At 41.4% G+C, this 20,832-nt stretch overlaps 2 protein-coding genes and 1 long non-coding RNA gene across 4 annotated transcripts in view; 2 read left to right on the forward strand and 1 right to left on the reverse strand.

Annotated features, from left to right (window-relative positions):
• Nucleotides 1-4,948: 4,948 nt before the first annotated feature.
• Nucleotides 4,949-20,832, reverse strand: part of LOC125978533 (uncharacterized) — a 61,128-nt gene continuing 45,244 nt past the window's right edge. For both annotated transcript variants that reach the window (XR_007485073.2, XR_007485075.2), the window contains 4 exons: nucleotides 11,804-11,921; nucleotides 9,301-10,678; nucleotides 8,468-8,557; nucleotides 4,949-5,144 (listed from right to left, as the gene is read on the reverse strand). This is a non-coding gene — a long non-coding RNA (uncharacterized lncRNA). The remainder of the gene's footprint in view (nucleotides 5,145-8,467; nucleotides 8,558-9,300; nucleotides 10,679-11,803; nucleotides 11,922-20,832) is intronic.
• On the forward strand, nucleotides 5,182-7,719 carry LOC125978525 (homeobox protein Hox-D4b). The gene is made up of 2 exons (XM_049735942.2): nucleotides 5,182-5,730; nucleotides 6,697-7,719. Exons 1-2 carry the CDS (start codon nucleotides 5,253-5,255, stop codon nucleotides 6,969-6,971), a joined length of 753 nt encoding a protein of 250 aa, XP_049591899.1. The 5' UTR covers nucleotides 5,182-5,252; the 3' UTR covers nucleotides 6,972-7,719.
• On the forward strand, nucleotides 8,777-11,608 carry mtx2 (metaxin 2). The gene is made up of 10 exons (XM_049735941.1): nucleotides 8,777-8,948; nucleotides 9,541-9,588; nucleotides 9,730-9,776; nucleotides 9,860-9,932; nucleotides 10,016-10,092; nucleotides 10,276-10,368; nucleotides 10,465-10,503; nucleotides 10,578-10,703; nucleotides 10,785-10,861; nucleotides 11,082-11,608. The coding sequence occupies exons 1-10, from the start codon at nucleotides 8,909-8,911 to the stop codon at nucleotides 11,239-11,241; spliced, it is 780 nt and encodes a 259-aa protein (XP_049591898.1). The 5' UTR covers nucleotides 8,777-8,908; the 3' UTR covers nucleotides 11,242-11,608.

Genomic DNA, 20,832 nt, shown 5'->3' on the forward strand with positions numbered 1-20,832 from the left:
AGCGATGATGTTATGAGATATGGACGGGGAGGGGGCGAGAGGAGAAGGGGGTGCAATCGATGGTCCGGGGACCCTGCGTTGACCCTGGTGGGATGAGCGAGGGGGTCCAGAGATCCACCTGTGCTCCACAAATGGGATTCAATTAAATCATTCGGGCGGCAAGGGGGACACGCATGGAGGGACATTCACTGTCACGGAGGACAAGCCCGGCTGCAGGTGACATTTACTCGGCCGGTAAGGAAACTCCACTCATGGTTCACCTTTGAAATAATGCTTTTCCTCAGTGATATCGTCTAAATGAAAGATGTAGATTGAAAATTATGCAATAATTGTGTTTATTAAAATAGAAACTTGTTTGTTTGGATGCAATTTTGCAAATACTATTATAATACACAACTCTGCGTAGTCGGGGAAAATAAGAGACAAATCGTTTTTTTGGGGGGGTTGTTGCGTTTTTCATTTTATTTTCTGAAACTAAATGCAGCAGCAAGAGTAGGGATCAGTATAGGATATTTTAAAAAAAAAATATTCTATTTAAATATAAAACTCTAGATAGGAAAATATGACACATTTATTTTGCAATGGTCTCCTATTTCGCCCGAGAGATAAATTACCTTCTATTCTATAGCCATTCAATTATGCACATTTAAATTGAAAATGTGTTCAGAAAAACGGCCGGAAACAGTTAAATGTATTATTTATTCTGATAATACTTCATTATATTAACATTAGTCTATTCATTTAAAACTTTTAAGAAAAAGTGTAAGAATAAAAATAACTGCCGCGCTGTTTCATGCATTTTACTACATAAAAACATTGAGATATATATAATGCACGCTATAGCGTGTTTGAACAAACCCACCTATGAAAAAAACGACAATTATAAACAAACAAATGAAAAAACGTAAACTACATATTGTTCTATGCAATTAATCCGAAAGACCCCGTAGAGCTCGTGCGGGTGGATGTTTTTGTGGAAGTGAGACACGACGACAGTCATCAGCATTCTTTTTTTCTTTTTTTCCACGTACTTGTTTTGGCTGACAGTAAATCAGGCAAGCTAAAAAATTCTAGAGCGTCGTATGAGCTCCCTGTGCGCAGTCATGATGGGAATTAGACGTCATAAAACTTGGACATTAAAGCGCACGTTTTTGGCTCGTTTATTGCAGGTTTATGTGTTAACATGCATGCTGCTGGGGCAAGGCATTAATCTGAGTCCATTTGCACGGCGCGATAAAAACTACTTTTAACAAAATCCATATTTTACATTCAAACGGAGCGTTCGAATTGGGCTGTTTTGCAGCAAATGAGCTTGAAATGCGAATTTGGCGTCACCCCGCGAGACGGTGCCGCTGCGCTGCAGGAGGGGTCGTGCAAGTTAATGTCTAAACCGGCTTAGAGGACCGCTCTCAGCCCGGCTTTGACCCGGCTGCAGGCCCGGGGGCGAAGGGGTTAGCCGGCGGTCAGCCTGTCTAAGATGAAAAAGTGAAACGACCCCCGAGAGAAAGAAAAGCCACCATCTGAATAGCTTTTTTTTTTTTTTTCCCCGAAGAGTGGACTACACATGTGCACTGAGAACGGTGTAATGGCGCATGGGCAATAACAATAATGCGTAGGAATTGCGTGAGAATGCAAATACAGTTTACGCATTGGCTTAAAAAAATGCGCACGGTGTTACATGACGCAAAAGTGCTCTTTCAATGGTTGCACAAAGCAATACAATGAACAATCCCGTAACAATGGCCTATAGCGACTTTTGAACTCTGCGTGGTCCCCCCTCCCCCCCAATCCGTGCGGAGCCCCAACCGTCCTGTCCAGCTCGCATAGGACTAATGGTAGGTCCGGTGAAGCCTCGGTCAACGCTTGTGAGTGACCCTGCAGCGACCCGCTCGGCAGCTAGGCTGCATTCTGACCGCACAAGAATGCTCGCTTTTGAGCTCCCCGTTGTTGTTGTTGGTGTTGTTGTCTCCTATTAAAAAGGGAGGGGGGCAAGAGGGGGGGCAGCAAAGTTCACAGCTATTGAGTCAAAAGGTGTGTGGAGTTGATGACTACTAAGAAAAACTCATTTGGAGCTGAAGAATTGTTTAAAAAAAAATAAATGAAAATGAAGGCGTAGATTAATAGTTCTGTGCTGAATGCATTCGTGCTGGCGAAAGCGTCATTATTCAAACACATCCATTAGGACTGTTTCGTCAATTTGCCTTTGTTTCGGCTGGCATTTCACTTTAAAAATGGACTTTTCGCACACAAATAAGCATATTTTAAAATAGCTAATATCTAGTGGTTAAATGAGCCAGCAAATTAATCGGACGGACCCTAAAAAAGTTGATAGTGAATAAGAAAATATACATGAAGAAATAGATTTTTTAAAAAAAGAATCAAAGAGGTTTCAGTATCGGAACAATGTTACTGATTAAAATAACAGAACGTTTTCGAGCAAGCCAAAATGGGTCAATTTTCTTCTAATTGCAATGTAGGGATGATTGATTTTTCAGACCAAGACATTTGCTCAACTATCAAGTTACCGATACCGATATCAAGTACCGATACCACTACGTTTGATAAATAACCCCCCAAAAGGACAATAACATATTTAAAGAATAAAAAAAATAGATCCTGATTGTATAAAACGGCTGGCACAGGAGAGCAACCGATACAGGTATCGACTTCCGGCACAAGTACCGATACCTAGAAATAAGGTATCGGTGTACCGGTATCTACCCATCCCCAATTCTCTGCAATTGCAATGACTAATTAATAAAAAATGTGGCCAAAAAAATTAGCACTGCATCCATATGGGAAAAATAAACCAAACTGTTAACACACTCAAACAGCGAGTAAGTCAAAAATTAATTTCTACTAATTACTTTTAATTCTTAGAAAATAGGCAGAATCAGTTTTGCACGGAATCCGATGAGAAAAGGTCCAATGACTCACATCTCTGTCAGCATCCACATGCCTAAGGATTATTTCAATGACTTATTGGCATGTTAAAGCAACACACGCGACACATGTAACAAGCGTGTTCCCGAAACAAAGAGCGGTGTCGAGACGACTCCTTTACATCCGAGGACACTGGAGTGTGGAACAGCAGGAGCGTACATGCTTCGCCTATAAATACCCTGTAGAACCGAATGTGTGTGGACTCTGCTCGGTCACAGATTGGGTTCTAGGGGAGTCTATGGGCGGCGACTAACCATCTATCACGCGCAAGGGAAACCCGAAGAGCTTCACAAGTGCTTCTTTGTGTTTTCAATTTGGGTTGCTTCACTTTCCGATCAGCAAGAAGATCCAATGACACGATGGAGACTCAAGTCACTTCAGCAAAATATCATTTTCCTACTATTTTTTTACAAGAATCAACTAAAGGAAAATAAATGATTCAGGTCCTGCTTGCATAAATCCACAAAATTTGAGGGCAAGCTCTTGCATCTGCCATCTGATGGTCATTGGTGGTATTACAACCTAAAATGACTGAAAATCGGGCCGGGCTGGGTTGCGGATAGCAAATATTTGCGTATAATTGATGGCCATTAAAATTGGGGAGGGAAATGTATTTTGAATTGTAAAAACTAAATAATTCAATAAAAATCACTGATCAAACTTCAATACATGAAAAATAAGTATAGAAACAAAATCTGCTAAATGATTTTAGGGGTGATAACCCATGAGTATTCAAGGGTCCACTGCAGTAGAAGAAACATGATCCTTCGAACTTTGATTATTGGATACCTACTGTACTGTTGTTTATGTTTCTTGCTCACATTTGGGGAAAATGTTTGTTCAGAGTGGCACCCTCTGGCTGACTAATGACATTCCAGTGCAATGGATGCATGGAAGCATAAGGCTCCTTTTTGTATGTACTCTATACTGCAAGGAAAAAATGAGCCTTTCAGGGTTACAGCAAAAAAAAAAAGTATAATTTCACAGCATGACGGCAAATTGACCCAAAATTATCACTTGAATTAATTACTTAAATGCTTTAATATGGAGAAACATTCTTGATTGTATTGGTATTATGTATATAGACTATTAGGTAACATACACCCGAAAATTCTACAAAAATTGCAAATTGTAAATGACACTTTCCACTCTGCTTAACAATATCACCCTTTAAAATGGTGTCTCTAATTAAAATGGTCTCTAATTAAACACATCAATTTAGATAAGAAAACTGAGCGACACTTTCACCCTAATAAAACGATCAAGCATGATTAAAGCAAGCTACTAAAGCAAATGTTTGCCTGTTTTGGGCTTATCGCTGACATCCATTAGGATCTGGAAGCCAGATCAAACACATTTGCTTTTAGGTTCACTTGCATTAGGTCAGATTGAATAAAGCCTCCACTTGAGCCAACGCATGCCAAAACAATGCGGCAGTTTAGGGGGCGCCGTATGCACGAATGAATGATTATTTGGGGGGTTTAGAATGGACTATCATTTATTTTGCGTCGTGTGAGGGCTCAATTTGGCCACTTTCGGGGGTTCTAAACCAGCAAGATCATTTTTAAACGCCTTCGCTCAGTCCTCCCCACCCCACCTCCTCAGCTGCATCATTTTTCCAATGTGGCTTTTATTCAGAGACGGCGATGATGACGGTGAGATGGTGAACGGGACACCTCGGACTGACCCCTACCCGCAACAAAGCCAACTACTAGTCACTGTCTGGGGGCCTTTTTGTCCCATTCTTGTGTGCGTGCCCTCTGCGGAGCGGTCACGTTTTGTTTTGCGCCCTTTGATTGCGGCCACAAGGCCAAATATGGCCCCCTCGTCCCCTCAATATGGGCCCGATTAATTTTTCAGCTCAGGGGCCCATCTGTGGGGGTCGATCCCGTACGTCAGCTAAAAAGTCATAAATCTACTGTGCGTGTTCAATAGGAAGGGGTGAGGGGGGGGGGGGGGGGGGGGGTAGATGGATGAGCTTATAAAATAAATAATGACGCAGCAGTTGCAATCCACAAACATGTAATTTTGTAATTTAGCCCCGCCAGCAAATCTTTATTAAGCCAATTAGGCACAATTTTTGCTTATTTTTTTGACTTTATTTAGAGGGAGAGCGGCAAAAAAGCGACGCCTCCCATTGGTTGAGCTAGCGGGTCACATGGTCCATACGGCCGTCCGTCTATTTGACAGCCGCGGGGTGGCTTGATGCCAGAGGGGGGAAAAGGGGGACACAGGGCGAAGGGGTAGAGGGAGAGAGAGAGGAAAAAGAAAAATTAGTATTCTCCTACCAGCCTCGCTATAAATCAATCATGGAGTCCTACGCGGTGAGCTGCAAATACGCCGAGCCGCACTTCCCGCCTTGCGAGGAAGATTACAGTCATTTCACTGACCAAGGGGGGTATTATAACAGCCCCCCGGACTGTGGCACGTACGGCGGTGGGCGCTACCAGCCTACGGCCCCAGCCCATCCGCCCGAGCCCGGCTACGCACCGCAGTCAACCGCCTATGAACATTCCTTGCAGGCGCAACCGCAGCAGCAGCAGCAGCAGCAGCAGCACCCGCGGGAGGATGCCGAGCGGCTGCCGCAGCAAGGTGCGCCTTTCCCCGGCTTCCCCGAGCACGACGACGCCGAGGGGAAGGAGGGTGGCTTTCCGGAGATGTGGATGACGTGCGCGAGTAAGCCTGCTCAGGTGCAGAGGAGAATCGGTGCTGGAGGGGGCCACCAGGCCAAAGACAAGCCGCCAATCGTGGTCTACCCCTGGATGAAGAAGGTGCACATCGCCCACGGTGAGGAACACCATCATCCTATTCTCTCTGTCACACTTCTTTTTTTTTTTTTTTTAACACGTCGAATGTCATTTTGCTTTTTCATTTTATTTCTCCCTCTTGCCCCCCAGCATCTCATCTACACTCTCACTCACACACACACAACACACACACACACACACCCTTGTTGTAGTGTTTTGTCCATTTGGGAGCACCATTTCTTGTGGTGAGTTATTTATGATCGCAGTGAGTGTCAGGCAGAATTACAGCCGCTATAAACTTTTATGGCTCTGCCGCAGCTTGTGCGCGCACGTGAGTGTGCGCGTGCGCGAGTGTGCGCACACGGCCAGTGAACAAAGAGATGCGCCTTAATAGTCCAGAATGGTTTCTTAACCAGTTTGCTGGTCAATTGCAAATCGACGCACATGCATAATAAAAGTGCGTAAAGAGACGCAGGCAAGCACACGTCCAAAATACCATCAGGAATAACTAACTGTGAAAAAATTTGACCATATAATATGGAAATATCAATTCAATCATTAAAAATTAAATTTAAAAAACGTTTTTAATATACATTATGTACATTATTAAGTATTTCAGGGAATTAGTTTTTTTTTTAGACGGGAAAAAAATTGTTGTCAGTGAATGGGACCTATTCTTATACTTAAATACACGCACCTATATGTAAACTGATTCGATTCTACCATGACAAAAAACACTTCATCTTTAGATAATAAAGATGTTACATGTTCAATATCATAATATTGATATGAAAATACTCAACATCCATATCGCATGTTTTTTCCAATATTGTGCGGCTTTACGGATGCATTTATTATGCAATTTAGCCAAAATCCAATTCGTATCAATAAGAGCCACGAAATGCTGCTATTTTTAATTGGCCTCTCGGAATATGCTATCAAATAATAAATATATGGAAGAAAAAAAAATACTAATGACGTCACACTGTCCTTTCGTGTCCCTCAGTGAACCCGAACCACCCTGGGCCGGAGCCCAAACGTCTGCGCACGGCCTATACGCGTCAGCAGGTGCTGGAGCTGGAGAAGGAGTTCCACTTCAGCCGCTACCTGACGCGCCGCCGCCGTGTGGAAGTGGCGCACACGCTCTGCCTGTCCGAGCGCCAGGTCAAGGTGTGGTTCCAAAACCGGCGCATGCGCTGGAAGAAGGACAACAAGCTGCCAAACACCAAGGGGCGCAGCAAGGCTAAGAAAAGCGCGGACAAGGCGGCCATCCCGGTGTGAGATTCAAAGGGGTTAGGGTCAGGGGGCTTTTGGACCTCCCCCCCCCCCCAAATGACCAAGTGACGATCCAGGCCTACATTCCTCAAGCATCCATGTATTAGCCTTATATATAGCCTATAGTCTTGTCATTTTTGTTCTGGATCTCCTGGAAGAATTTTGTTGTGGAGACAACAGGGTTATTTTTGTAATTATTAATATTATTATCGTTATTATTATTTCTACAGGGTAAAAAAACAGCATAATACAGGGTTGTATAAGAGTGAGGCAGCGTATTAGCTATACTTATATGCACATGACCAAAATGGCAAAGATGACACATAAGCAACAAATGAGCACGCACTGTTGATTTTTATGTGCCAAAAGCAATAGCGTGCAGCACACACACATACACGCACCAACACGTGCACGCGCACACACGTACACAGCTGAGCTCCAAAAGGTGTTTGCATATTTGTCTCAGGGTTTCCTTACAGGGTTTTAAAGTCCATCCAACAAAGAATAATACGGTTTTTTTTTTCTTCTTTATTCCAGTGTAATATGCTAATTGGCCTCCATAAGTACTTATCGTTTTTTTTTTATTATGTGTATGTTTCATGGCATATTTTTATTCTTGGTAGCAGCACGTGTCGTTTTGTATGTGAGAAAGTACAGCAAAAGCATCCGTGTACGACTTTTATATGTGTGGAAAAAAACATTTTGATAAAAAAAAGAACTTGGTTAAGTAAATAAAAAGCTTTACATTACAGCAGATTAGTGTCTCCTGCTCTCTTGCACACAAGATTTTATAATAAAGTAAGAATATACAAAAGTCTCAATTGCGAATGAAATATTATTTGGTCCGAAAACGTTGGAGATAAAGTCGAATTATAGCAATAAGTGGACCAAAGGGAAATAAAAGATAAATGGGGTAACTTGTCGTGGCAACGTTACAGAAGGTAATGTAGATGAATATGCAACAAAAGGAAAATAAAGATGTAAATATTAAAAGGGTTTTGCAAGCAAGTTTAAGACTGCGATTGATTTGAAAACGTTATGAGTATTCACAAAATAAGGACTATTTTTTAAATGACGTAAAAATGTTACATATAATGTTGTATTATATGAATAGAAACATTTATTACATAGTTTTAAATCGACGAATTCATTGCATTTCACATGTTTACGTCAGAAAGTTCCAAATATAGCATGTTGGGAGCAGCACAAGTCGCTCCTGGTGATGGTTGGTGGGAAATGAGCTACTTTAATTGGAGGCTTCCGTTGGAGACAAATGGGCAGGAAAAGTCACGAGAGATTTATCAAAAAAGGATCGCGCGCCGCAAACTGGCTGAGAACATTTGCGACAAATGGATCCAAAGTGTGACTTTTGGGTAAACAAACTGGAAACTTTTACACGGGACAAATTGTCTTAATAATCGCAGTATTCGACATCACATACATAAATTATTTTCAATATTAAGAAGCTAAACGCGAGAAGAGACAAAAAAAATAGTACCTACTTGTTCTTTTATCCACCTTGAAGTGTTACGTGCTTTCCATTCATCCAGTTGTGTTGGAACAAGGCCGCCCTCATGTGGTTCATTTGTGAACTGCATTTTAAAAGGAAAACAAATCAGCGCTAGCTAAGTGCAAGCGCACCAGTTTCTGATAAAAATATTTTAATAAGGTTTTCATATTTCTTATGAAAATGTACGTATCTATAATTTATACAATACAGCTCCCTAGTTTTATTGGGCGAAAGAAGAAAGGAAAATATATATACATTGAACATTTCCGGCCTTCAAGGGGAACCAATAATCTCGTTCAATGTTCCTCATCGGACTAAAGATTTCCACGGACCAGTCGGTGTCCTCAAGCTCCCATGAAGCTGAACTGACCTCAGATTTATATTAAAGTTAAACGTTTTTGAGCGTATTTAAAGACAAGAATTCAGAGCAAAGATGTCTCTTGCAGCAGATGCTTTCGTGTCACAAATGGCGGGTAAAGTGTTGCAGCTTTTGCAGTTTGTGCATAGTGATGTTCGCTATGCTGCTAGCTCACTTACAGCATTGGCAAAGCAAATAATAATAAAAAATAATCGTAATAAATGCTTCATTGTAACGTTAGCAGTAGCTGTGAGTTTTGAGCTGCAATGAAAGTCCTGCAATTCAAATTAACATTTACTCCATTAGCAAGGTTTGGAGTTAAACAATTGAAGGGTTTGACGTAAATGATATTTAGGTGTATTTACCTGCAAAATTTGGTTTGCCGTAGAAGATTCTCAACTAAAACACTAGTCTATTCTATGCATGTATTATTAACTTGAACCACATCGTATAGTTGTATTACGTACGTTTGACTTGTTGTTTTTGAATCTCTGTTGGCAATCATCCGTTCATTCCTGCTGCTCTCTCGTGGACTCGATACACGTCTAAGGGAGCCATATTGCGGGGGGCACTTATAACTTCCGACCTGAGTGAACTCTGACCTCGTCAAAATTAAACATTTTGAGTTTTGAGGAATCACTTTGATCATGTCTATTAGTATTTGGTAGCCTGTAAAATATGAATTTCATGTGCTTTTGTTTTTACAGCTGCTGAGCCTTGGCCCGAGAGTGCAACCTTGTACCAGCCGCTTAAGGGTGTGTGTTTTTTTTTCTGCTGTATCACATAACGTGTAAACCTATCCACTGAGATCTTGCTCCATAACTATGTAGTATTTTCTCCTTTGGATTAATACATGAATAAAATAATAACAATTCTATATGTTTTGACTTGTGCAGAGGATCAGATTCTGCTTTCGGACTGCGCCTCATCCCTCGCTGTGCAGGTACATTTCTGCATTCTGGATTAATCTCAATAGATAAGGTGCCCAATGAAGTGTCATCTGAGCCTATTTTGTCTCCTGTGCAGGCCTACCTGCGGATGTGTGGTCTGCCCGTGCAGGTGGTCTGCAAAGCCAATGCAGAGTACATGTCACCCTCCGGTGAGTTCATGTACAAATGCAGTAAATTTCCTCATCAATGTTTTACGCTTGAATGAATTGTGTTTTTACGATTCCTTCTTTAGGCAAGATTCCCTTCATCCATGTGGGAAACCAGGTGGTGTCGGAACTGGGCCCAATAGTGCAGTTCACCAAAGCCAAGGTAGATGGGAATGACGCAATCATTTTTGTCCTTTAATTATTTGTACAGGAAAAGTTCGAAGTCAGATTTTGACATGAGTTCACAATGGTTAATATTAAGAGGACTCTAAAATCAGTACGGTATAGCCCTCAGTGTTAGCTGTGTCTTGTTTTATTTTTAAATCTAATTTGGCTTTCACTTAAGGGTCATTCTCTGAGCGATGGCTTGGATGACATTCAGAGGGCCGAAATGAAAGCATACATGGAGCTAGTCAACAACATGCTGCTGACGGCTGAGGTATAATTTTTTTCTGACTCAAATGCCATTGTGGTCATCTCCAAGTGTGTGTGTGTGCCCGTCACTGTCTCAAATAACGTTTTGTTTCTCCTCTAGTTATACATACAGTGGTGTGACGACGGCACAGCTGCTGAGGTGAGTCCTCTCTTCTCAATGAGCCTCTTCAAAGTCCCATCTAGCCCTCCCTGACACATCTACATGGGATTTAGATCACTCGTCCCAGGTACAGCAGCCCCTACTCGTGGCCCCTCAGTACCATCCTGGCCTATCAGAAGCAGTGGGAGGTGCGCCGGAAGATGGACGCCATTGGCTGGGGAGGGAAAAATTTGGAGCAGGTAAGCGATTATTATTACAACAATTTACATGACATAACGTTACGCGGAGCAGCCACACTCTTTTTTTTTTTTGTGTTTCAGGTGTACGAGGACGTGAGTCAGTGCTGCCAGGCTCTCTCGCAGCGCCTCGGAACGCAGCCCTTCTTCTTCAATAAACAGTATGTACTCTAGCCCGTGAGACACCATTTTGAGTTGAGTGAACTAGTGGCAGATGCTATTCATAAAATCATTTATTTGGAAAGGTAGGAAATTGTGCGTATAGCACCACCCTGTGGCAGAAGGCTGTAATTACTCAAACTCTCCCTATAACTTAGTTCTGTTCACACTTCCCAAATAAAGCTATAATTATTATTATTAATAATAATGATATACCTTCAGGCCAACGGAGCTGGACGCGCTGGTGTTCGGCCACCTGTTTACCATCCTGACCACTCGGCTGACCAGCACCGAGCTAGCCGAGCGCGTGCGGAGCTACGGAAACCTGCTGTCTTTCTGCAGGCGCATCGAGCAGATTTGCTTTGAGGATAAGACCTCCTGAAGGGGACCGACCACCACCATCATCATCACACCACCACACATCTGTTTGTACATAACAGGAGAAGCTGGTAAAATGACCATTCACACTATTTGACTGCTGCTGCTTCTGCTTCTTCCTGGACAGCCAGAAAAGAAACAACTGCTGGTCCCTAAAGGATTCCAAAAGACTAATTTATTATTATCATCATTGTTATTATGATTATATTATTATTATTAATACCACTTAGTGTTATATTATTAGATTAAAATTCCAAATGCTCAAGAAAAATATGAATATAAAACATGAATATAATGATAAAGAGTAATATTGATTTTGTTTTTGTGAATGCAAGGTGCTTGTATAAAATAAAAGTGATTGCATTTAACAAGGAGTTTGCAATTTATTTTTCCAATTCATATTGGATAATAAGATAATTTGTCTCCAGAAGAGGACTGTGACTAAAAATAAAATTTGTCAGGAACTTAACCCCACCCCACATACTGCTGCATGAATCGCAAGGTCACAATGTGACAAAATTCAGAATGTCTTGCACATGGACACATTTGACACTGTCGTGTGTTACCTCGGTCTGCCCCCGGTCTGTGTTTCTGTCTCACTGGCTTCCTCCCAGGTCAGCTCGTGACCTTTGAACTTCCCGCTGCCGAAGCAGTCTGAGCGATGGCCCCGTCGGGTTCAGAGGTCTTCGGCGCGGTAGCAGATGCACAGAGCAGGAAGAAAAATAAACACAGAGACAGAAAAGAAATGAACTTGTCATTGATGACTTTGAATTTTACAATTATAGGTTGCTTTCAAAACACATGCTCATCACGCTTGGGGCTAGCTTGGTCGTCCTCAAATAATGGAATGGTCCTTCCTCCTCTTATTCAAAAAGATTCAAGGCTGTAATTACTGTCAAAGGTGCACCGATTGAAAAAAGGATGTTTTTTTATTTAATAAATAAACAATAAATATACTTTTTTACGTTATTATGCTGTGTTGTGTGTAGATTTTTAAGAGGAAAAAAATAATTCATTAAATTTTGGGATGACGCTCTAACTGTCAATAGTTTCCGAATGCGCGTCATGTAAAGTAGTTGTAGTGACATCATCCTTCCACACGAGGGCAGCAAAACCACACAACAGGCGTCTGGTGCCGCTCGACGACTGTACAATTAGCAGTAAAATGGATAACGACGTCAATTAATTCGAGAGCTTGACAAAGTAACTCACCCTGTACTTAAGTATAACTGGAAATGCTTGTTTAAATAACAATTAAAAACAAAAGTAGTGATTCAACTCTTTTACTCAGGTCAAAGGAAATTATACAGACAGACAATGAAAAGTAGTTAGAGAACAAAGAACATGAAACATCCTGGGATCAACATCAAATCATTCTCTTAAAAGCACTACCATTTACAGACATTTAATTTTGAGTTCCAACTGTTCACAACATGATTGTGAAAACTGCCATCCCACCAAATTAACATGATTGGCTTGGTTATTATTACAGCACTGACACGAGAGGAGTTGCTGATGATCATTTTCCTGATGTGTGCAGCTTCATGACGCAACCCACGGCAAACATACACACACAGAAATTATAAATAATGCGTGGAGGTGTAATATTAAAGCAACACGAGTGTCTATTTTCACATTGCTGCTGTGTTTGATCCGAGTTGACGTGTAACACATGTAAACAAGTCTTTTGCCTTCCTAGGTTCCGTCTTCAGGGATATGCAAATGATTCCAAAAGAGAGAGGAACTCAGCATAGATCTAAATACGTCAGAAATGTGCGTGAGGATGAAGGCCGTGACATTAAGCGAGTCGACGAAAGGTCTTCGTGACGACACGAGTGGCTTCACGCAAGACAAGGTGGCTGCAGGCTAATTAGCATCACGCGTCTTCATTAACGCACTAGACTCGATATTGATTCAACTGAAGAAGGAGCAGCAACCTCATCAACACCAAGAGTAAAGAGATGATCAACACATCAAATATCAGTTTAAATTCCTAAAGCAGCCCGTTTAGATAGCAATAAATTGGGTTTGAATTCATTGCACCTGCCATGGAGTGAGATAGATTTGCCAGTGATATGGAATTTCATCAATATCACCGTGTGTGTGTGTGTGTAGGGGTGTGTTCTTACTCACAATTTTATTTTTCAGTCTGGAGGGGAGATGTACTGTAGATTTGAGTGGAATAAAGAGATTAGCTGTGTGTGGATAATCCTTTCCCTCTATCTCACACACACTCACACGCATTCAGGTTTATCGCCATCAAATCAATCACATCCTTATAGTCACAGTTGAACGAAAACAAATCTTTACCGTGGCAAACGTCACGTTGAAGGCGCCTCGTTGGGAAAAAACCTTTCAAGGTTATTCTGCCAATTTGTTCTGAGCAACTCATTTTGCGTTCGATCGCTGGTTTTGTGCGTGTTTGACATCCATTCAAAAAACCTCCGAGAAGAACCTTGAGTACCTCCAAAATGTCCCCCTGCATAGAAGAATGACGCACTTGCGCTGGCTAATAGCATAGCATTGATTTTGAATGCAACACTGGCAACGAAACGATTGAATTGAATCATCATTTTTGGAGATGTTACAATCCACTTGTATCGAGGCAATGACGGTATATAATAATGTCACGTCGAGTTTGATGGTTAGCTGTCACACTACATAAAAAATATCAAGAGAACCAACTGATCCATCGCTGGGCTTGAACCCGAGACTCCCGTCTGCTAAAAACCGAGCACTTAACGACATTGCCGCCGGATGTCCAACTCCCAAATATGTAAGAAACACAAATAATTGAAATGGAACCCATTCGAACCAAGCATGAATTACGTAGTAATTGATCTCTTAATGGTTTCCTAATGTAAGTGGAGCTACTTGATGACAGGCGTCATGTTAGCGTGGCCTTTTCAACTCTCCGCACTGCGACCAGTCGGCGGTCTTCCGCGTGTAAACCGAGCGGTCCCAATGAAAGGGAGCTTATGCGGCAAAGTGGATTAAGGCGCATTAGAGGTTTTTCACTCAGACATCACTGCGAAAACACGGCCGAGCCGAGATGATCTCAGCGTAGACGTTCTGTACAAGAACTTTATTGATCTTGAGGGATATACAAGACCACATGGCACACGAGTGATCGCATCTACTGATCTTTATCAGGCCATAAAGTTCATTTGGTAACTTCAAGGTAGACCCCACACATGCGTGAGAAGCCTTTTATTAGTTCGGAAATTATTGGCATTAAAAAAACTACTCGTCCAACCTGGCCGGGCTAACGTGTGCTAGCTAGCTTTGCTCGTTAGCCATCACGCGAATCTTTAGTAACATTACTGAACTAAGTTTGAGATTTGCTTGGCATGAGAATGTTCAATCTTTTTCTTTGTTTATAATTCTAATGTTTAATTGTATGGAAGTTTCGATATTTATTCTTTTCAGCCATCATTTAGCATTTTTGTTTGTCAGTTCAAATATTAGCATAAAAGCCTTAGCCAACTCAAGCTAGCCCAATTCTTTTTCATTGTGGAAAGTGATCAGAAAACACATTTTTTTTTACTTTTGATGACTGTCAATCACAAATCTGACACGGCCGCAGTTAGATTTGTGATTGTATGTCGTCGTAATTCGCGTCTTTAATCTTCCTTAAGTCGCCACAGTCGGAGTACTTTTGCCACCTCAATTTCACACAACAACGGGAGAAGAAAGTGACGCAAAACCCCAGCTGGGTTGAGAAAGCCCAGTTTGTTTTCACACTGGCCTCTTGTGTTTTGAAAGGTTTCCATCAAGCCCATCATGATGTGAAAATGTGAAAAAAGCCCACGTTGAACATGTTAGCCATCCTTGTTTGGCTGTAATCTGAGGTGTGTTTCATTTCCTGGACCTGTCACTCTCTGGCGTATGACCTCACTCTCCACAAGTGTGTGTGTGTGGCCTCAAAGACCGCAATCACACACGTAACATGGGCGGTGAAATTTAATGATCATGTGAAACGTAAAGAATGTGTGTGTGTGTGTAGGTGTGTGTGTAGACTAAACACTGTGGCTTTACTGATTAGCGTAAGGGCGGGCAAACGTGAAATGGCCACTTGGAGTTTTTAAATGGACAGATGAGTGTAATTGGTAACTTTGAAGATATTGTAAATATTTAATTCACCCGTGTTCGCGGTCTCACTTCAACAAAGCTAAAAGAAACGTGGCTAGAAGACTAATTTTTTTTTATATTTATGCAAAAGACTGCTTTGCATTTTAACTTTTTGTTCGTTTCACCCATCAACATCACAAAGAATGTCCAACTTGGACTTTCCATGCACACACACACACTATAATTCAACATTAATGAGCTGGACACACAAGGAAGAGGATGCTTCTATCCATTGTGTGTCTGTGGAATGTGTGTTTTTTTGTTTTTTTTTTTTCTCACACAGCTGGAACAACAAAGCGTGTGCATGTAATGCGTTTCTCATGTTTATATTTAAACAACCGAGTCGAAAAAGTGAAAAGCAATGTGTTCCACGACTCTGGTTGACTTCTGATTTCGATGTTTCTCATTGGAAAGGATGAAAATAAAGATTTAAAAAGTTCCAGGGTCTTTTGGAAACTTTTTAAACACACATACACGTGCTTGTATGCACACACATGAACGTGGGCAGCTAAATGATGCTAAGCACGGAGATCCTCTTAATGATGCTAATGTCATTTTTGCTCCGCAAGATTAATGAGGGTTATTTATAGGCCATTAATCCATATTGAGTGGGACTGAAGAGTCGTGTGTTAATCGCACAACGCTGAACCCGAATGCAAAAATAAATGGATCGGTGTGTGTGACAAGAATCACAACTTCTCCTCGTCTTCATCTCATAATCAACGGAAAGCATGGGAAACTGGTGTTAAAAAATGTTAAGTCTAGCTGAGCAGTTTTGGGTTGCAATAACAATGTTCACCAGTAGATGGCAGACATCCCTAAAAGTCTAAACTACAAACGAGAAATATAGCGTCGATTAATTGACTCTGGACTCGGCTTTTAACACATTGGAGTTGACAACTCTGTGTTGTGATTCTCAAAATGAATTTCTCCTATTGTCACACTTTAAGCATCAACAGATTCTTAGAAAAATCAATGAATGGGCTTTCGTGATCGGGCAGCACTTTGTCGTAATCCTCCTGGACGTTAGTGCTGCCTCTTAACAATCAACTGTGCGTGTGTTGTTGTTGTTGTTGTGTAGCTTTCAGGGTCGTGAGGGCTGCAAGCACACTGCGCAGCATTCCAAAATCCAACGCCGGGAGTGGGAGAGAGATTTTCTACCTCGGAGGATCTGACCCGAGCTTCTAATAACAAGCTTAGGCCGCCCCCCGCACCGCTCCCATCATTTCAAAACACACTCGCACACAAATTCACATGGTGCATTCTCCATTCATATTGTTGTGGAAACTTTTTTTTTTTATTATTATTATATGAATGCCATGACAGTTAAAACGGGTAGAAACGTAGACGCGGTAATTATAATTGATTGATTTGACTATTGTTCGGGTTAGAGGAAAATACATTTATTGATTTTATTGAGGCTTTAGGGTTTAAGAGAACATGATTATATTGATTGATTTTGTTAGTTTTAAAAAATGGGGCAGACACTTTACAGCAAAGTTTAATGCTGCTTTTGCGTTTGTGCATTGAATTCCTAAATTCCAACACACACTAAACTCACCACTATGGGAGCCATCAACTTGTAACACAGATGTAATACCACACCTCATTTTTATGATTGAAACAATCACTTTTGTTCTAACTTTCACTCTTGGAATTTAACATCTGCACAGACGCACCCTCGAGTCGTTGTGAGGAGGAAGAATTTTCTGGAACATTTTCCAAATTTCTTGTAGGCCATTTGGGACCACCCACAAAGACTTGAAATCCTATTGTGAAACACTAATCTAGGTTTATAATTCTAAGTTGAAACCCTAACCCAGGATCAAAACCCATATTTCAAACACTATTCAAGTCTTGAAACCCACATTCAAAACCCTATTTTAAAACCCTTACCCAGCTTTGAAGTAAATGTCAATCCTTCTCCATAGGTTCATACAGTCGGTGTGCCTCAAGGCTCACTGCTCGACACCTTGTATTTTCCAAACGTTTTGTACAGATTAAGATTCAACCTTTCAAGCATTGTATTGAATTGAACCACCTAAGGTCATGTTTTTACTTTATTGATATTCATATCTATTTTCAAAATATTTTTTATTTGATAGCTTTGTGCATTGTCAAGGCTGCACTCATGCAAAGCTTTTGCAAAGCATTAACATGAGAACATAGAGGGAGCGGATTTGGTCAACGTGGAAGAAGACAAAGAGGATTTGGGACTTGTTCAAATGTCAAAAAGAGGCTTGAAAGCACTTTGGAAAGAAAGATTTGGTCCTAATAAGAGAAGAGCATCCTTGACCCAAATCGACCCACATAAGCTACACACTCTTAACTTTCTTTTCCTTTCATTTTTGAAAATCTGAATTGAAACCCTACAAACCGTAATTTCAAACCTTAACGCAGACTTTAAACTCTAATTTTAAACGAGAACCCTTATTTGAATACTTAACCAGATCTTCAAATGCCGTAAGGAAAATTTCCTTCCCCTCAAGGAAATCCGAGGGTATGAGTTCAAGTGTGTGTGTGTGTGTGTGTGTGTGTGTGTGTGTGTGTGTGTGTGTGTGTGTGTGTGTGTGTGTGTGTGTGTGTGTGTGTGTGTGTGTGTGTGTGTGTATTATGTGTTGCTACTGTTTGAATGGCAGGAAGCATAGTGTGACTCAAGTCAATAGCACAGCTGCAAAATATTTTACCGCCAGCTAGGCCATTTTTTTGTTCCCGTATCACAATGTGGCTTTCGTATTTTTTTTTTCTTTGTCCGTGAGGTCAGCAAAGGTCACGCCATGATTCATGAGAGCAGACATACCAGGTGACTCATTCCAATGGATTACAGGTGAGAAGCCATCCAATCCTGTCCTGTCTTGTCATAGGCTAATTATTGCGGACTGCAAACCAAATTTAAAGCCGTACCTAGCCTAGAAACCCAAATAAATAAAAAATTAACACACATATCTGGGCTTCAAGCCTTCATTTGAAATCCTAGACCCTAATTTCAAACACTAACTTGAAATTCTAACCCAAACCCTAATTTGAAACGCCAATTTAAAATCCTAACCCTTGTTTTGGGGTTTCCAATTTGAAGGCTGACTTAAAACCTCAGTCAATTCTGAACACGGTTTTATTTATTTATTTTATTTGCAATTTGGTTTATCCAAACAAAGCCAGCTGGCCTTCATATTTTTTTTTTTAATTTGAGCTTTAAAGCGAGCACACAAACAAAATGCTGCCACTCCCAGCCTGGAGGACACTTGCAGGAAGTCAGAGCTTGTTTCCATGGAGACAGGAGGAAGCTCTGGCGGGACCTGATTTGGGATTGGCCAGATAAGACCAAGCGAAGTCTCCCAACAATGTTTGTTTGTACTCCACATTATCTTTGTCAGCACATTCACATATAGAAAACCTTGTTCGTTTCACCCAAAAACCTTATTGGTATAAAAGGGTGCTTGGGAGTAACCAAGTACTTTGTTATTCTACTTAAGTAGATTATTTGTACTTTGCACCTTCCACTTTATCAAAATAGGAAGATGAGTGAGATCAGTTTTTAGCTCCAAAAATCTAGACAATCATTTTTTTAAGGTGCTTCGAAATTATTTCAAAATGGGAATAAATCCATATAAGGGAGTGATTGGAGTCTCGTCTTTGAGTTCAGTGTTATTGTGTGACTCTTGAGGACGTTTGAGTAGGTCTGAGTCAGTTTCCTTTGGTACACAACAATGAGGTGAGCTCACTTGCTTCAAGGAACACTTCCTTTTCAAAGTGGTCTTGAAGATGACAAAGACTTGATTGTTTTTAGAGTGACTCAATGCTTTTTTTTTCGTATTGTTCTCTATCGTTTCGTTTTATTTATTTATTTATTTTGGGCATAAGTAGCAAAACTATATATTGCCAAAAAAATGATTAATCCATGACTAAATATACTATAAAATCATAATTACGCATTTAAAAGTATTCACAAATAAAACGATTACAACTTTTTGTTACATGTAAAAAAACTTTTTTTTTTTTTTTTGGAAGAACTCTTGTTTGTATTCTTGAATATCTTCTACGTGCAGACCACGGTGCCATTTTCCCAGTATTCAAGGAAATAATGTTTCCAAATCCTCCCCCGTTTTGCTAACGTGCTAAACAGCGAGCGCTAAACAGCGAATGTTTGCACACGTCTGCATGTTTAGTAGCGAGAGCCGAGATTGGGTTTTCATGATGAAATTCTGCTGCAATTTGACGTCGGAGCGGAGCTGGAAGGAAGGTGGGGGTGATGGGGGGGTAGGTGTTAAAGCGGGAGGGATGGAAGGGAAAGCGATAAGGCAAAATGGCGGAAAACAAAACAAGATGGGCTGAGCGGAGCGAGAGAGGACATGAAAGCGATGAGTGTGTGTGTGTGTGTTTTCTCCACTGATTGTGTATGTGTGCGTAATTACACACTCCGCAGTGTGTACAGCTGCCGTTGCTGGCATCCTTGCACCGGCAAACCCTTCGAGGAGGCCGCTTGGATCACCTTCAGGCCATTAAAACAAGAGGAGGTTTGGGGAGTGGTGGGGGGGGGGGCGAATTTGGCAAGCGGTAGGGATAGGTTGCATCATCAATGAAGGGGGGCGATGGGGGGGGGGGGGGGGGGGGAAACCCTGCCCCCCAACTGATAAACATGAAAAGTGTTTAACCTTGATGCTCCATGTGGAGCAGCTGCACGGTCGAGCCTCAAAGAAAAACCTCCAGTGAGCTAACCTTGACTTTTTGGGGAGGGGAGGGGGGGGTTCTTGGGGGGGTATCATTTATAAATGCATGTGTGTCGGCAGGACTGGACGCATTTTTGATTCAGGTACTCGGGGACAGATTTAGCAGAGTGAGTAAGTGGATTGAGTTGCTTTCAAATTAGAAGCTTCTGGATTGAGTGTTTTATACAAAGTGTGAAAACCAATCATATTTTTGCATATAAACAACAAATTGATGGAAAACTAGAGTGGAGAGCAGAAATTAATTGTTCAACTGTGGTTAATGTAGAAAGAAGTTTGCTTGAAATAACGCAAGTGTTGGGTCGGATGCGGCCCCTGGGCCATGAGTTTGGCACCTGTGCTTTAGACCAACTAAAAGCAGGTCTAAGTTGCGGCGCAGGTGTGTAGTGAGTAGTGGATATTATTGTATTTCATTCATAAATATGCCAACACCGTGCATCAAGCCCTCTGAGTCCTTTATTCGATTTAATTATCTGAATGTGTCATCAGGCTTCTCCAGATTTGTTTGTCCACACATGACGCAATGATGACAAGATCCGCCCTGCATTCTAACATGAAACCTGGACGTCTACGAGGACCATGGTGTGAAGTTGAATAAAAAACGATCGACAAGTTCCTCCGAAGATGCCTCGGGAGCAGGAGGCAGTGACGAGAAAACAAAGTGTGCGGCGCATGTTTATTTGGCGCGCTCCGCCTCGGGCTCACTCTCCGTTTGCTGGGTGCCTTCATTTCAATTCAGT

The sequence above is a fragment of the Syngnathus scovelli genome, chromosome 12, assembly GCF_024217435.2.
Source record: "Syngnathus scovelli strain Florida chromosome 12, RoL_Ssco_1.2, whole genome shotgun sequence".
In the NCBI taxonomy this organism is placed as follows: domain Eukaryota; kingdom Metazoa; phylum Chordata; class Actinopteri; order Syngnathiformes; family Syngnathidae; genus Syngnathus; species Syngnathus scovelli.

Bases quoted from the DNA above. Each gene is read 5' to 3' on its own strand.
- LOC125978525 (XM_049735942.2), top strand. From the start codon at position 5,253: ATGGAGTCCTACGCGGTGAGCTGCAAATACGCCGAGCCGCACTTCCCG. The intron at 5,731-6,696 runs GTGAGGAACACC...CGTGTCCCTCAG, and splicing joins GAAGGTGCACATCGCCCACG to TGAACCCGAACCACCCTGGG.
- mtx2 (XM_049735941.1), top strand. From the start codon at position 8,909: ATGTCTCTTGCAGCAGATGCTTTCGTGTCACAAATGGCGG. The intron at 10,093-10,275 runs GTAGATGGGAAT...CTTTCACTTAAG, and splicing joins TGCAGTTCACCAAAGCCAAG to GGTCATTCTCTGAGCGATGG. The intron at 10,504-10,577 runs GTGAGTCCTCTC...CATGGGATTTAG, and splicing joins ACGACGGCACAGCTGCTGAG to ATCACTCGTCCCAGGTACAG.